The sequence below is a fragment of the Armigeres subalbatus genome, chromosome 3 (assembly GCF_024139115.2).
Source record: "Armigeres subalbatus isolate Guangzhou_Male chromosome 3, GZ_Asu_2, whole genome shotgun sequence".
NCBI lineage: Eukaryota > Metazoa > Arthropoda > Insecta > Diptera > Culicidae > Armigeres > Armigeres subalbatus.
In genome coordinates, this window is record NC_085141.1 from 53,041,718 (window position 1) to 53,057,015 (window position 15,298).

Below are 15,298 nucleotides of genomic sequence, written 5' to 3' on the forward strand. Positions count from 1 at the left end.
TGTAGTTGGACAAATTGAGGTGATGTCTGTCTGTCTGTCTGTATGTACATTCGTATGTATGTATGTGCGGAAAATCTCACTCATTCTTAGGCACTTATCCTTAACCGATTTGTTTTCGCTCATTTTGTGTTGGGAACCGCACAGCTGTGTAGAACAAGTTGAAATGCATCAGAAATTTGGCCTCCCGAATAAGTATTTTTATCATATCAGCTTGCGAAAAAAGTCTTTCATCAGAGAAATTCTTTAGTTCGTTTTTGAAGAAAATAAATCAAGCACTCAATACTGCTAAATTGCTATAATATTAAGTACGCAAGAAAGAAAGAAACGGCATACTTTCCTACGATCCGCCCAGGATGTTTTGCCGTGCTCCATTTTCGTAGATTTCGTCGCGTTCAACTAAGTCCAAACTAGTTCTAAACGAGAGTCAACAACATTCTCTTTATTGAGAATGTCTCCGAAGCTCCGCGTAACCCGGTCCCTAATAGGACTAGTGAGACCTAGACTAAAATTATGGGCACCACCAAACTGCTGAGCAAGTTTTTGAGCCTTTTCCCCATTTATTAATAAAATCTTATTTCGCCTTTAAGCACTAAAATAGGCTTTTGAGGTTTTTTAAAAAGATTTTTTGTCAATTTCCAAAAGGGTTTCGAACTGGGATTCAACTTTGAGACATTATTCTCAAAGTTAATATTTCTCAGAATTTCGAAACGTTTTCATTTCTTTCTGCAAATTTCGCTAAACAACTTTTAAAGCGGAATTGCGAGTGCTTTGGTATTGCATTCGACCCATATTTTTCAGACGAATCAGTAGTCAACAATAATGAAGTTGAATTTAATTTCACGTTTAGGAATTGCAATGCCTCTGGCTTCGACAATTAAATTTGTCAAAGGTACGAGAGCATTGTCAATATCGAATCTATGACAAAAAGTGGAAAGGACAAAAGCTCGAAAAGACAAAACGTAAGTTAGTAAGAGAGTAAGTGAGATAACGGGCAAGTGAGTTAGTAATTAAGTCAGTGAATAAGTGAGTGAGTGAATCAGATGATGAGGAAAGCTTGAGAATGAGAAAAATTCAATGAAGGAGGGAACGAGTGATTGAGTGAGTTAGTAAAAGGACTAGTTAATCAATTCGTGAGGAAGTAAGGATGTGAATAGCCGTGAGTGACTGATTGGGTGAGTGAGCAAATTAATAAGTGTGTAAGTGAGTGAATAAGTGGGAAGTTAATGGAATAACGAGCCAATATGTGTGTAAGTTAGTGACTGAGTGAGAATGTGATTGAGTAAAAAGTGAAAGAGTTAGAGGTTATATAAGTGAATGTATAAGAGAATCAGTTTATGACTAGATGAGAAAAGAATATTGAGCGAAACTGTGAGTGAGTGAATGTTTAAGATTGAAAAAATAATGAATGAGTTAGTCCAAACCATTCAAACATCGCATTGATTTCACTTTTTGTTCCAAGGCATCATCATTCTTCGTAATTCGTCTACCAGGTGAAAATCATTTATTTCTTTAAGGAAGAGTTTTGATGTTCTCCGTGGATCCAACGAAATCATTTTGTTTATACTGGGGTCACTTTTTAGGCGACTTACGCATTTTTTACGCGAATTTCCATATAAGTTTTTTTAGTGCGATTTTTTTAAAAGACCGAAAACTCCATAAAATCCGTGAAAATCGATTCTTGATGAAGTCATTTTCACGCGGTTTTTAGAGTTTTTACGGCTTTTGGAATTTACGTAGTTACGGACCCGTAACGCTGGGTAGACACCTTTACGTGGTGTGTTGGTCAGAATTTTGGTCAGCGGAGGCGGCGTTTTCGGCGTCACGCCGCGCCGTAAGCCATTTTAGCCAGCGGCGGTGGCGGCGTGAATCGGCGTGGCGTTTTTGTTTATTACGTTTCTTAAGGATTTTTTTTTTGCTTTTTTTCGGAAGAATCTTTCTAATTTCGACTGCAAAATTTGATGAACTTCTTCAAAACTTTCTGTAAGTTTTTCCAAAATTTTCCACGGGAACTACTTTGAAGTTTCGAGATTTTTTTGGAATTACAAACAGACGCTCTTTGAAAATCCCAAAGAAAATTGTTTGGAACATCAGCAGGAGATTCTTCGGAAATTACATGAGAAATTGTTTCAAATTTCTACAGGAAAGTGTCCACGGATAGTTTCTGATAAATATTTTTTTTCGAAATTTCTACAGTAAATTCTTCGTAATTGTAGTAGAGTGCGGCTAGTAGAATAGGTGTGTTAATGGTGTGTCAGTTTATAATAATTAGGACGGCTAGTTTGGCATGGCCATCGTTAAAACAGAAAATTCTTCAGAATATCCGCGGGAGACTCTATGGAGTTTGCAAAGGAAATTCTCTGAAATTTTCACTAGAATTTCGCCGGAAATTCCCGCGGGAGGTTGTTCAAAATGTAGATTGAAATCTTTTTTTGAATTTTTAAGGAATTTCTTTGAATTTTTGAGAGAAATTCTTTGTACAGCAGGCTTTCGATAACTGCAAGTCAATGACCTACAATGCTTTTTACCTGCACTTCGATAATTGCATAAGTTTTTCAGTTATCGGACTGCTGTACTTCAAAACGATGTCAAAGTCGATGATAGCTGCATTGCACTGCACAATCAGGTTCCATTGCATTGACGTCGAATAACAACCGTATAATGTCTAGCATTGGTTGCAGTTATCGAACGGCATTCGCTAACTGAAACGTAAACATCCCTAGTAACTTTTTGGTTCTATCCTGTTTACATAGGACTCCCGTAGAGTAAATTTTGTTCTTCAAGAGCGTTATAAACCTAAAATGTTACTTGGGATGTTGCAGATATCTAACGACTAGGGTATTGTCCTAAAGAAATTCTTGGGAAACTCCACTGGCTGAAGGCAAAATACGGCCGAACTAGTAGTTTGGCCGAAAAAGTCGTTTTCTCTAACAAATCGTTGGGCGGAATGGGTCATTAGCCCGAAATGCCGTTTTGCCGTTTGGCCCAACGGGTCATATGGACAAATGTCAATTACTGAACGGATAATATGGTCAAAAATGTCGGTTTGGGCCAAATAACAATTACGTCGAAATGGCCTTATTGTCAAAAGATCATTGAACGAAATTTCGTAATCTCTAAAAATACATCTTTCATCGTTTATATGTTTTGGAATAAATTTGCCTATCCAAAATCGAGACCAAAATATCCTGTTTAGAAACAGATGAGTTGTTTTTGTTAGAAAGAGCCATTTGGCCCGAAAATATGCTTCCTGCAAAACAACCCTTTCAGCCAAACGACGTTTTTTTTGCTAAATGACCTATTTGACTAGACTTCTTAGCAAAATGATCAATTCAGCCGGCCGACCCTTTTCGCAGAAAATGTCATTTGACCGAAATGGTTGTTTTGCAGAAAGGACATTTTGGGCCAAATTGCTCTTTCTGCCAAATGACTATTCTTACCTAATTGCATTTTTGGTCAAATGATCTATTCGGTCAAACGACTTTTTCGGCCGAACGGCATTTTCAGTCAAATGACCTGTTAGTCGAACAATTTTCGGCCTGATAACAGTTTCGAATAACGTGCAGTTCAGCTCGGTTAAATTGAATTTGGCTAGATAACTTTTTGCTTAAAGGCCAGTACTGCCCCTATTCGCATAAGCGTCCCATGTCAGTTTTCTTCAACTTGAGTAATATGCCGTTGAATTTTGCAAACTTGTATTCCTGGGTGGACGTTGGCCCTCTGCTAATCTTCAGTTTCTATTCATTTCACACTTGCCGCTCGCTTGCGGTGTCAATCGAATCTGTATCTTCATTACTTTCATCTACTCCCTTTCGTTTTGAGTAGTATAATTATCACCGAAAAAAGCCAATAAAATAATTTCGACAAACTTGTATTGTAAACTTGTCTTTTGTCTTTTTATTAATTTGGCATAATATTCTTTATCTGTATACATCGCTATGGAACTATTAACTGGACCATATTTATATTTATTTTTTGTGCAAAAGTGTATCAAAATCTGGAATGTGACTGTTGTGCGAATAAATAGCAAGATGGGACAACACAAGTGGATTTTGATTTTCAAATTTCTAGAATAAAGCCAATTATTTTACTAGTTTTTCTTAAAACTGAGGGCATTTTAAGCTTATTTCTGGAAGAAAATCAAAATCGTGAAAAAATCGAGTATCGACTGACGACGGCAGAGTATCGACTTAAATAGAAGAAAGGTTACGGAATTTTGTTTTGTTTTGGAATTTTGATGAAAAGCCATTTCGCCAAACGAGTGGCCATTTTTGATCATATTATCCATTCAGTAATTTACATCAGGCCGTATGCCTAATAATATTTTCGGGCAAATGACCAAAAGGAATTGTCGCCTAATGACTTCTGTGGCCAAACAACTTGTTACGGTAAACGGCTTTTTCGGCAAAATTACCAGTTTGGCCGTCTGATGCTTTCTGCCAATCAAATTTCCCAAGAATTTCTTATGAACAATGCAAAGCATTTCCTGTAGAAATCCAAAGAAAATCCTTAAAAATTTCGAGCAAAAATGAAAACCAAAGATTTTTTTTAAATCTTCAGATTTTACATTTTAAACAATCTTCCGCGGAAATTCCGGAAAATTTCTCGTAAACGCAGATATTTCGAAGATTTTTTTGTTTTAACGTTGGCTATGCCTATGTTTTAATTAATCTAGTTTGAAAAAGTCAACGTTAAAGCATCTCTTCTTCCAGTCACAAGCCCCTACAATTACGAAGGATTTACTGTATAAATTTTGAAGAGTACTCAACAGAAACATGTAAAATCCAAAGAATTTTTCGCTGAAATTCCCAACAATTTTACTTGGGAAATCCAAAGAGCTCCACTTAGTAAATCCAAAAGAATTCTCGAAACTTCAAATTCGCTCCCGTGAAAAATCTAAGTATATTTTTTAAATGAATATTCTGGAAAAAAAGTAATTTCTGTGGAAGTTGAACAGAATTTTCCGCCGTCTAAGACGAGTTTAGTACTTTCCATTTAATTCAACTACAATTTGTTATCTTTGCAGATACGGATTCGTAGAGTTAGGCTACTTAGTCTTCTACCAAATGGTCTATTCCGTTAAAAGATATATTCGGCATAACAACTTTCAGCCTAGCGGTCTTCGGCCAAATGGTTTTTTGCCAAACGATCCTTTTTCGTTTAAAAATTCAATTTCATCAAGAAATTCTTTGCATTTCAACGGGAAATTCTTCGCAATTTCCACACGAAGTTTTCAAGAAAATCACTGATAGCTTCGCAAAAAATTCTCTGGAGTTTCAATGTGATGTTGTAGGGACCAATCAGGAAAATCCTACGTAAATTCCACTGAACCTTTGGAAATTCCACTGAAAATTGTGCGGACTTCTTCAAATTTGAATCGGCATGGAAAATTATAGATCAGCGGCGTAACAAATTTTAAACGGCGGCGCGCCGATGCAAAAATGTCGGCGGCGGCGCACATCTCTAATCCTGACCTAACGAATACCTTCCTCATTATCCAACTCCGTGGGGGTCCGCGACATTAAGCATAAGTACGTTAGGCATAAGGATGTTAGGCATAAGTACGTTAGGCATAATGGACGTTAGGCATAATGTACGTTAGGCATAATGGGCGTTTGGCATAATTCTGCCTTCTTTATGTCACACGTGGAAGACGAAGTACATGATAGGAAGAGGTTTAAGAGAAGACAATGTGAGCCACCCACCGCGAGTTTGCATCGGTGGTGACGAAATCGAGGTGGTAGAAGAATTTGTGTACTTGTGGAGGAGGCGAATAAACTACGAGTTGCATGAGCTGCTGGGAGAACCATCCATCGTTCACACCGCGAAAATCGGACGACTGCGGTGGGCCGGGCACATAGCCAGAATGTCGCACAGTAACCTGGTGAAAATGGTTCTCGCTAACGATCTGATGGGACAAGAAGGCGAGGTGCGCAGCGGGCAAGGTGGATCGATCAGGTGGAAGATGACTTGCGGACCCTCCGTAGACTGCGTGGATGGCGGCGTGTAGCCATGGACCGAGCCGAATGGAGATGACTCTTATACCGCACAGGCCACTTCGGCCTTAGTCTGAATAAATAAGGCTGTTCTTTGGGCCATTTTATGCCTAACGTACATTATGCTTATCGTTCGTTATGCTTAACCACCATTATGCCTAACGTACTTATGCCTAACGGGGTATACCCCTCCGTGGTACTTATGAGGGTGTCGCTAAGTCGGTGGCCTCTCGTTAAGTAAGTACCACATTAACACTATCAGCCTCTCCCTAGTTACGGTGAAGATGGGCGTGGCCAGGAGTAGTAATCCTCATGATTTTGTTATTTTTGTCTAAGACTGGAATCAAGGACCACCCTCTTGATTTTTGATAGCATTTTGGATAAGGATCTCAAAAGTTAAACATGAGTATCACTTGTGTCCAATCTACGAATTACACCGTAACAATGCTAATGCTTTTGGAATTTACGTGGTTTTGATTTACATGGAACGTATGCCTCGTTTATAAACCGACTTCAGTGTACTTTTTTTATTCATTTCAATCATTTTTAGCTTAACGTCTCAGTACTTTGTATAGGCTAGATGTACCAGTTGTGGCTAAAGCACCAGTTATCGCACTAGTGCTTTATATGCCAAATAGCCAATCAAATCACCGCAAACCAAGTTCATATCGATAAAGCATATTCATATGACACGATAACACCTTTGATTTCCTCCAAAACAAGCAAAGCATAATTGTAAAAATTGATTTTGCTTAATTTTTAACGTCCTTTGCACCAGTTGTCGCACTAGTGGTCCCAATTTGGCCAGTCCCATAAGAAAACAATGGGATTTGCCAAATAAGGAACCAAAATTAAGAATAGTGCCACAACTGGTGCATGCGTTCCTATTATGGATTAATCAATTTTGAGGATAATAACACATTTTATTGTGGTTTCCACAGCTGTTCTAAGAAGCAGGGAGTAAAACCTTTCGCTTGATATACACAGATAGAAAAATCCTCTGAAATTTACGCTAAAAATCATGCACATAAATGGAACGCCATTATTAGCGTAATTCCATACGGGATATAGCCCAAATGTATACAATATTCGACGCAAATCGTTAATATTGCATACAAGTTGTAAGCAATCTTGTTAGCAAGAGGACAATTTCAGCGTAGAAAAGCGTAAATTTCAGCAGGTCAAGTTTTACGCGCTGTTTATTTTTCATTATTTTTTTCTGTGTATTAAGTCCACCCACATGCCTTTTACTTATTTTTTTAAAATAGTTGTTCTTATGTATGGCGGAAATTGGTACATCCACCCTATATTTATATGATAATTTTGTTTTTTTCCTATCATTTCATATTAGTGTTTTGGAGTCATTCACAAATCACAACCTTCCTTGACGCCCTTTATCGACTTTCCAAATAATAACAGAAAGACTTGTATTGGATTTATAAAATGAATTCAACATAAAAGTTGTGAATAATCGACAGTCCCAGATACATTCCTTCCAGTCGTTATAAAGTATGAGTCGTTTTACCCCATGTTTCCCAAGTGTAAGGCGGCTGATTCTTCTTCTTCTTATTGGCATTACATCCCCACACTGGGACAGAGCCGCCTCGCAGCTTAGTGTTCATGAAGCACTTCCACAGTTATTAACTGCGAGGTTTCTAAGCCAGGTTAAATACCATTTTTGCATTCGTATATCATGAGGCTAGCACGATGATACTTTTATGCCCAGGGAAGTCGAGAAAATTTTCAATCCGAAAATTGCCTAGACCGGCACCGGGAATCGAACCCAGCCACCCTCAGCATGGTCTTGCTTTGTAGACGCGCGTCTTACCGCACGGCTAAGGAGGGCCCCAAGGCGGCTGATTAGAATCTCGTAAATATGAATAATCTCTTGTTATACACTATAATCGGAAAAGTCGACATCTATACCTATACTTAGCTTAGCTTAGCTTAGCTTAGACTGACTGTACATATCAATGGTTGCTACTCCGTGATTGATCAGAACTGGTGCAAATTGCACTACGATCCAAGTGAATAGTGGTTGGTGTTTACCATCTATTCTCGAAGTGCACGTTTCAGCAGCTCTCAAATGTTGATCAATAACGGCGCCGGCCAAGTCCTTACAGTCAGTTGGGGAAGGGAGGGAATGTTAGTGTGTGGTTATTGTTGCTACTAGAGACCGAGAATACCTCTGCATCTCCACAATTACCACGGGAAGGAAGTTGTGTTAGTTGGGAGGGGTAATCAGTAACATAGATCGGGATTCACCATGGATGTGACTATGCAACTTATATACTACAGTATTAGCATTTCCTTGATTTGTTCAATTGTTTATCCTTCGCGAGAATAAACAATTAATCGCTCAAAATGAGCGATTGTTCATTTGAATTTCGGATGAGGCGCCTGCTGCATCATTTCTTTAACGCAAGGAAATTAAAAAGGAAACGGGATTTAAATTGAAAATAAAGTAATAATCACGGCTGTTCAACCAAATTGATAGTAATCGGAAAGCTAATTATGTTATCTCTATTTGACGTTAAATAAGAATGTAGCCAGACATATTTTGTTAATTTACGTTTATTTTACATGTCGTTTATTTTGCATTACTTTCGCGCGTGTGTTTGTCGCTTGCCGTAACCAGTATACTGTAATCAGGATCTCACTGGTATTAATCCTGATGTGCCGGTTGGCACTCATGTTGGGCTTGTGCGCTTTGAGCGGCACACGGTCGCTTTTCAGTCAATATAAAGTCGTACATGGTGCAATACAAGATGCTGAATTGGAGACGATATAGATACCCGATATACATACATGTTGTATGGAGAAGCACCTATATCGCCTCCACTTCAACAGCCTACACGACACCATATACTTTCATGTGTTGACTGGGTTTGATAGGGCCTGCCTCTAGACACATGCAGCTTTTTGCAGAGGTTCAACAGAGCCCACTATCAAACCCCACCACATCCTAGGCAGGCCCCCTAACTCGCAGTGGCCATGGGGAGGGGTCGTCAAGCCCTTGGACATAGTCCCTGCTGCCCCCTATAATCGGAAAAGTCGACATCTATACGCTTAGAAAGTGAGATGGAAGGTTCATCGCACATGGAAATAACTTGCATTTCACAGAAAAATTTCAAAGTGTATCACAAATTTAGAGACCACGATTTTTAAATGGCGCAAATTTGCGCAAGATTTAATTTCGGAATTACAAAATATGGATGTATGAAATTGTGAGTTTGTGTGATTGCTCAGTTCGATAGGAGAAGAATTGTGTTCGCAATGTTAGAGGTAGAAAAAACATGTGAAGTCTAAAGATTCCTTCTATTTTTTCCGCGCTATGGCAGGACGGTCTTGAAACCTTGTTTCTTTGAAGGATTCCTGGAGAATTAAGAGAATCCAACTTCCTCTTGTTTTTGTTAATGCTCATTGCGTAGAGAGGTGGACAAAGGTTTTTTTCAAGAACGGTGTCCTTGCAGGACTATCATCGTTTGTCGGATTTTTACTTCCGCAAACGGGCCTAACGTAAAACGGAGTCACGGGTCCGAGCAAAGATCGTAACGGGATCAAAGGGTATAAATAGCGCTGGAAATTAAAACTAGCTTTGGGTAGTACACTGGATTTTGTTTTTACGCGCTTTACATTTTCTCAATTTTCCACTCATCCTAAATGTTCAACATATATTAATTATCATGTGATTTTTCTTTGATTTATTCTGGATTTTTTGAAACATGTTGCGAAGAGTTTGGTGGCAAATTGAAGTCACACGATCAAAAATACGAGCGAAAAAAAATCGTGTAAAAACAAAATCCTGTGTATTGAAAACTCCCTTCAGCAGAGAGAAAAGTGAACCGCATAGCACGAGAACACAATGCGTGTTTGATATCTGTTTTGATCGTGTATCAGGTTTGTTCACTTGATCTGTAACTATTGTGAGCTGATTATGCTTCGCTTTTATTACCTCTCATTATTATTTAAGAGCTAATTCGGATCTGTAGACAAGAAGTTACGACGTAAATATTAAATTGAGTGGCCACATTTTAAGTAAGCTAATCAAATGCTTGTTAATATAAATATTATTATGTCGCCACTCTCTAAAGTATCAATGAGAAATAATCAACTGTATCGCCGATAGAAAACCGTCCTTACAAAAAACAAAAAAACGGATTCAAATTACTGTAGTTCAATCTCGTATCTTCGTTTTTTATCTCGCCAATCTATTGCAACGATGTTTACACTACAAATTGCTCGGGTTTTTATTACCTTCTGAACTACTCCGGCTGTGAAATCTGATATTGCCCTACCGACACTAAAAATGGTAAAAATATAATTATTCTTATGTGCTACCTATTATGTACGAGTTGTACGTATGTGTCGTTACAGATAAGACCCGGCCAGGGTTCAACTCGATCAGACTACGAAAATTTAACGATCCGCTATTTGAATATCACTTCTGTTTTCGGCGGACTTCATGTGCGTGTGAAAACGCAACACAGTCACACTACAGTGCACAGGGCTTTGCTCCGTAGAAGATTGATTTGCACATGCAAAACCTGAATTAATCCATCTATGATGGTGAAATTGAGTTTATCTTACACTAGTAAATGGGTTAATAACTGTTTAACTAACTGGGGTACAGCCCTTCGTAAAGGATGGCCCAAACAAACACTATCCAGTATTGATGATATTGTGGTCAACTTTTGAAAAAAATTGGGACACTTTTATTACAATTTTCAGAGTGTACCAAAGGTAAAAATTCACCTGAAATCACTGTCGTTCCCGGTCCAGCAGTACCACCAATGGTATGAGTGTCTGTCCGGGTGAATATATATCTGCGGTATCTGCTTACACATGGAGCTTACACTAGATAATGATATATCTAAAATAACCAACCAACCGGCGACGGACGGCGGCCGTAGTCGATCATCGCACGCCCGTCGGTTAGTCCGCGGTGAACTTCGAACGTACCCAGTCAGTACGCGTTCGGTCCGTAGGTTCCTCCGACGCCCCAGGTGCTAATATGATAAAGCTCACAGAGCGAATGAAGCGTGAATTGTGACACCCGATCATCGTCGGACGGTGTTATTTTCCTACCATCAACAATCACCAGAGATAGTGTAGCGATAAGAGTGTTCCTATACGGTGGTGTGGACGCCCGGACGTCCGTTTCGAAACGTTCGACAAACTTGACCAAATGCGAATTGTCATCGTCAGTGCTCCCGATAAGTGGCGACGGAAAAGGTTGAACTTTGCAGCGGGGACGTGTTTAAAGTTTGAACAAAAGAAGAACTCCCCCGCAGTGCTGTGTGGTCCTAGTGAATAGGTGAAACGTAAATTGCTATCATAGATCGTTACGCAATTCGGAATTAATCTGAAATCTGGATTGAAACATGTCGTTGTATCATCGCTACAGCAGAAAACTTGGTAAGAAAATACGCCAATTTAGTGACACAGTGCGAACATTTGTGGGGCCTTATCGGCGCTATCTCTAACATTCCACTGCAGAGCTTTATCGCAACTCGTGGTTATTTTAGGGTGTCTTACGTAGCTAGTGAGACTGCGTTTATTATTTAGCGGTGCATAAAAGTGTGCAAAAATGTTCATCGCTCTTATCACAATCAGCGTTGGAAAGCAGTGGTATAAATTATTCCCCGTGAGCCACGTATGGTATTCTAAATATTTTAATTGACTTTATTCTAGCCGCATTTCTAATTGAAGCAGATAAGCACCTTGAAGCCCGATGTTCAAATGAGATGTTTTATATTTATTTGTTGAGGATTAGATTAACGTGGGTATTTGCTGCATGCGTCAGTAAGCGTCATGAAGTACAGTTTTTTTGTTATTTAGATACTAAAAATCTTGCATGAGTTGTATTTTTCTTCTTCTTAAGTTGTAGTTGTTCATCTAGTAAAGAACGTAAAGTCCAAACTGGAGCATAATTAAACAACGTCTGCCGTATTTGTAGCGAAGTAGCTTGATATTTATCCAGTACTATGTACCCGGCCTTTTCCGGAACGCCAGTTTGATTCGCAGTTTTTTTTTACAATCGGAAAATGGTAATCCAAATTGGTCAACAGGGTAATTGTGGCTTGTTATTGATACTGCATCATTTGATTAAAACAAGGCAGACTTCACTTGAGAAAATATTGATCTCGCTAAAAAAATTTTTGTTATAATCTAAATGATATTTCCGGGGAAAAGTTGTTTCCTCTGAAATGTTATTTTCGGGGAAATGTCATACTCGAAGAAATGTCAATTTCAGAGGGAGTCTGGGTCATTTGGCATAATAAGGAACCGTGAAAAAGAAAGGGATATTTTATGTGTTTTTTCTCATAGATGAAGTAGATCGATGACATTTTCTGATAAATTTAGACTGATGGTAGGCATTTTTCGGAAATACGGACGAACAAAACGGCAGAACTACTTCCGAGGTTGGGTCACATCCATCATTAACTTAGTCTAGGCAAACGCCTACTTAAAACAAATGAATCCCATCCCATCGTTGCCTTATTCCGGGCAAACGCCTACTTTTATAAAAGTAAGCACATATATCATTGCCTTATTCCTGGCAAATATTTTTTTTAAAGGGTAAATAATACCTTCGCCTTATTCCGGGCAAACGCCTATTTCTAAAAAAGGAATCACATTCACCATTGCCTTATTTTGACTGTCTACCTCTGAAGAAGGAATTACATCCACCATCCAGAAGAAAACACAATAATCATTGCCTTTCACTGGACAAACCATGATTCCAATGGAGGGATAACAATTATCATTACTTTATACCCAGCTAATGCACGTTTTGTATGCATGGCGCTTGATATTTCATGAAAATATCGATTCCTCTTGTAGATTACATCCTACTCTTTCACGTGATATATTAGTTCCGAATTTTTTGCTGAAAATAAAGAAAATATAAAGGAAATAATAAATAAATAAATAAATAAATAATTCTCGTTCGATTGCAAATATTTAATTTTAAAAATACATAATTCATTTAGCAAGAGTGCAGATCGAATGGATTAAGTAGAAATATTTATGATTTTTTTTAGTAATACACTCAACCCTCTTTTTACATCACTTATTGGGGAGACGTAAACCGAATGTGACGAAAAAGAATTTTTGCTAAAATTTCTAATATTTCACTTTATTTAATGATCGTTGGATACTTTCAAATACATTCAGTTGCGTCTTACATGAGAGATTGTAAGATATCTCAAAATCCAGGTATATGAGATGTTATAAGATCTTCACATTGTCCTGGAGTTTGAATCAAATGGTCTACCGAATCAACCAAGGCTTCCACGACGTCCCAGCCGCTGTGTTAACCCAATATTGTTCTCCGATTATTTGTCTTTCACTTGCGTCTTCTATTCTTGCATGTATGAAGTTGTAAGATCTCCAAATTGTCCTAGAGTTTGAATTAAATGGTCTACAAAATCAACCAAGGCTTCCATGATGTCCCATGCCGTGGTATCAGCTCAATTATGTTTTCAGAGTATTTGTGTTCCACTTGCGTTTCAAATCCAGGCATATGAGTTGTTTTAAGATCTCCAAATTGTCTTGGAGTTTGAATCAAATGGCCTACCGGCCAGATTAGAGACGCAAGTGATAGATAGATACTCGTAGGACATAATTGGGTTGATACCGCGGCCGTTGACATCATAGAAGCCTTGGTTGATTCAGTAGACCATTAGATTCAAACTCTAGGACAATTTGGAGATCTTAAAACAACTCATATGCCTGGATTTGAAACGCAAGTGAAAGACAAATACTCTGAGAACATAATTCAGCTGATACCGCGGCATGGGACATCATAGAAGCCTTGGATTTGAGGCAAGTGAAAGAAAATACTTGGAGGACATTATTGGGTTGATACCAAGACTGGGGACATCATGAAAGCCATGGTTGATTCGGCAGACCATTTGATTCAAACTCAAGAGCAATTTGGAGATTTCATATGCCTGGATTTAAGACGCGTGCGAAAGACAAATGCTTGGAGGACATAATTGGGTGGTTACCGAGGCTGGGGCATCATGGAAGCCTTGGTTGATTCGGTGGACCATTTGATTCAAACTCCAGAACATTTTACAACATCTCATATGCCTTCATTTGAGACGCAAGTGAAAGACAAATACTCGTAGGACATAATTGGGTTGATACCGCGGCTGTGGACATCATTAAAGTCTTGGTTGATTCGGCAGGACATTTGATTCAAACTCCAGGACAATGTGGAGATCTTGCAGCATCTCATATGCTGGGTTTGAGACGCAATTGAAAGAAAAATACTCGGAGGACATATTTGGGATGAAACCATAGCTGATGAGTCTAAGAAATTCTTGGATGACCTGGAAAGAGACGGCTGCTTAAGGCATATTGAGTTTCGTTTAATAGACCTATGAACACCGATGTCAGATACTAGGATTAGACACTCTGGAGCGTAGAAGATCGATAGCTCAAGCTGTTTTTGTCGCGAAAATTCTTGTAGGTGAAATCGATTCTCCTGAAATGCTTGCTGCTCTTCAAATGTATGCACCAGAACGACCACTACGAACCAGAAACATCCTTTACCTTCCACCACGTGTTGCAAATTATGGACTGCACGATCCTGTTCGGTACATGTCATTACGCTTCAATGAGTACTACAGTGCCTTCGACTTCAACTCCACGCCCAACGCCTTCCGACTACGGCTGGTGCGTATGTTACGCAACGGAATCAGTACTGGACGATGAATCTTAAGATGCATTTATTTTAACACTAAGACCATTCTTATTTTTATATTGTATTTGTAGTTTTAATCTGTTATGTATATGTCGAACCAGCTTTTGTAATGTTTGTTAAAAGATATGGGGTTTTTATGCCTCTTTCAGTACAGCACATCGCTATCTCAAATAGGCTTTTCCCCATCCCTATTTCATTAAGACATTTTTTGTCAGATGAAATCAAATAAAATAAAATAAAATTAAATAAAGTGTATGAACCATTTTTAAAAAGAGATAACAGCCCTTCGGTTACGCGGGTAGAAGACCTATACTCCAGGGAATTTTGGATGACCTGGAACGGAATTTGGTTTAATATATCAAATAGGGCAAGAACCATTTTTAAAAAGGGATAACAACTCTTTCGTTACGCTTGTAGACCTTAGGTCCTTGGTTACGCGTGTAGACTCCGTAGGCCGTAAAACGAAGTGACGTATAAAAAACTGTCGCGAAAGAATCTCGTTTCTTACTTCTCGTTCCTCGGTCTTCACTTTTCACTTCTTATTACTCTTTTCTCACAACTCACTTCTCACTACTTATCGCTTCTCACA

General features: G+C 38.7%; 1 protein-coding gene across 9 annotated transcripts in view; it reads left to right on the forward strand.

The window, feature by feature from the left end:
* Positions 1-15,298, forward strand: part of LOC134225165 (spectrin beta chain, non-erythrocytic 1) — a 257,521-nt gene that overhangs the window by 137,738 nt on the left and 104,485 nt on the right. For 2 of the 9 annotated variants that reach the window (XM_062705013.1, XM_062705015.1), the window contains exon 1: positions 10,982-11,411. The exons of 5 other annotated variants lie outside the window; for them this stretch is intronic. In XM_062705013.1, coding sequence (XP_062560997.1) covers positions 11,378-11,411 — 34 coding nt within the window. In that variant the 5' untranslated portion in view covers positions 10,982-11,377. Of the gene's footprint in view, positions 1-10,981; positions 11,412-15,298 lie in introns of those variants that run through there. 2 more of the 9 variants (XM_062705014.1, XM_062705022.1) reach the window with 2 other exon arrangements.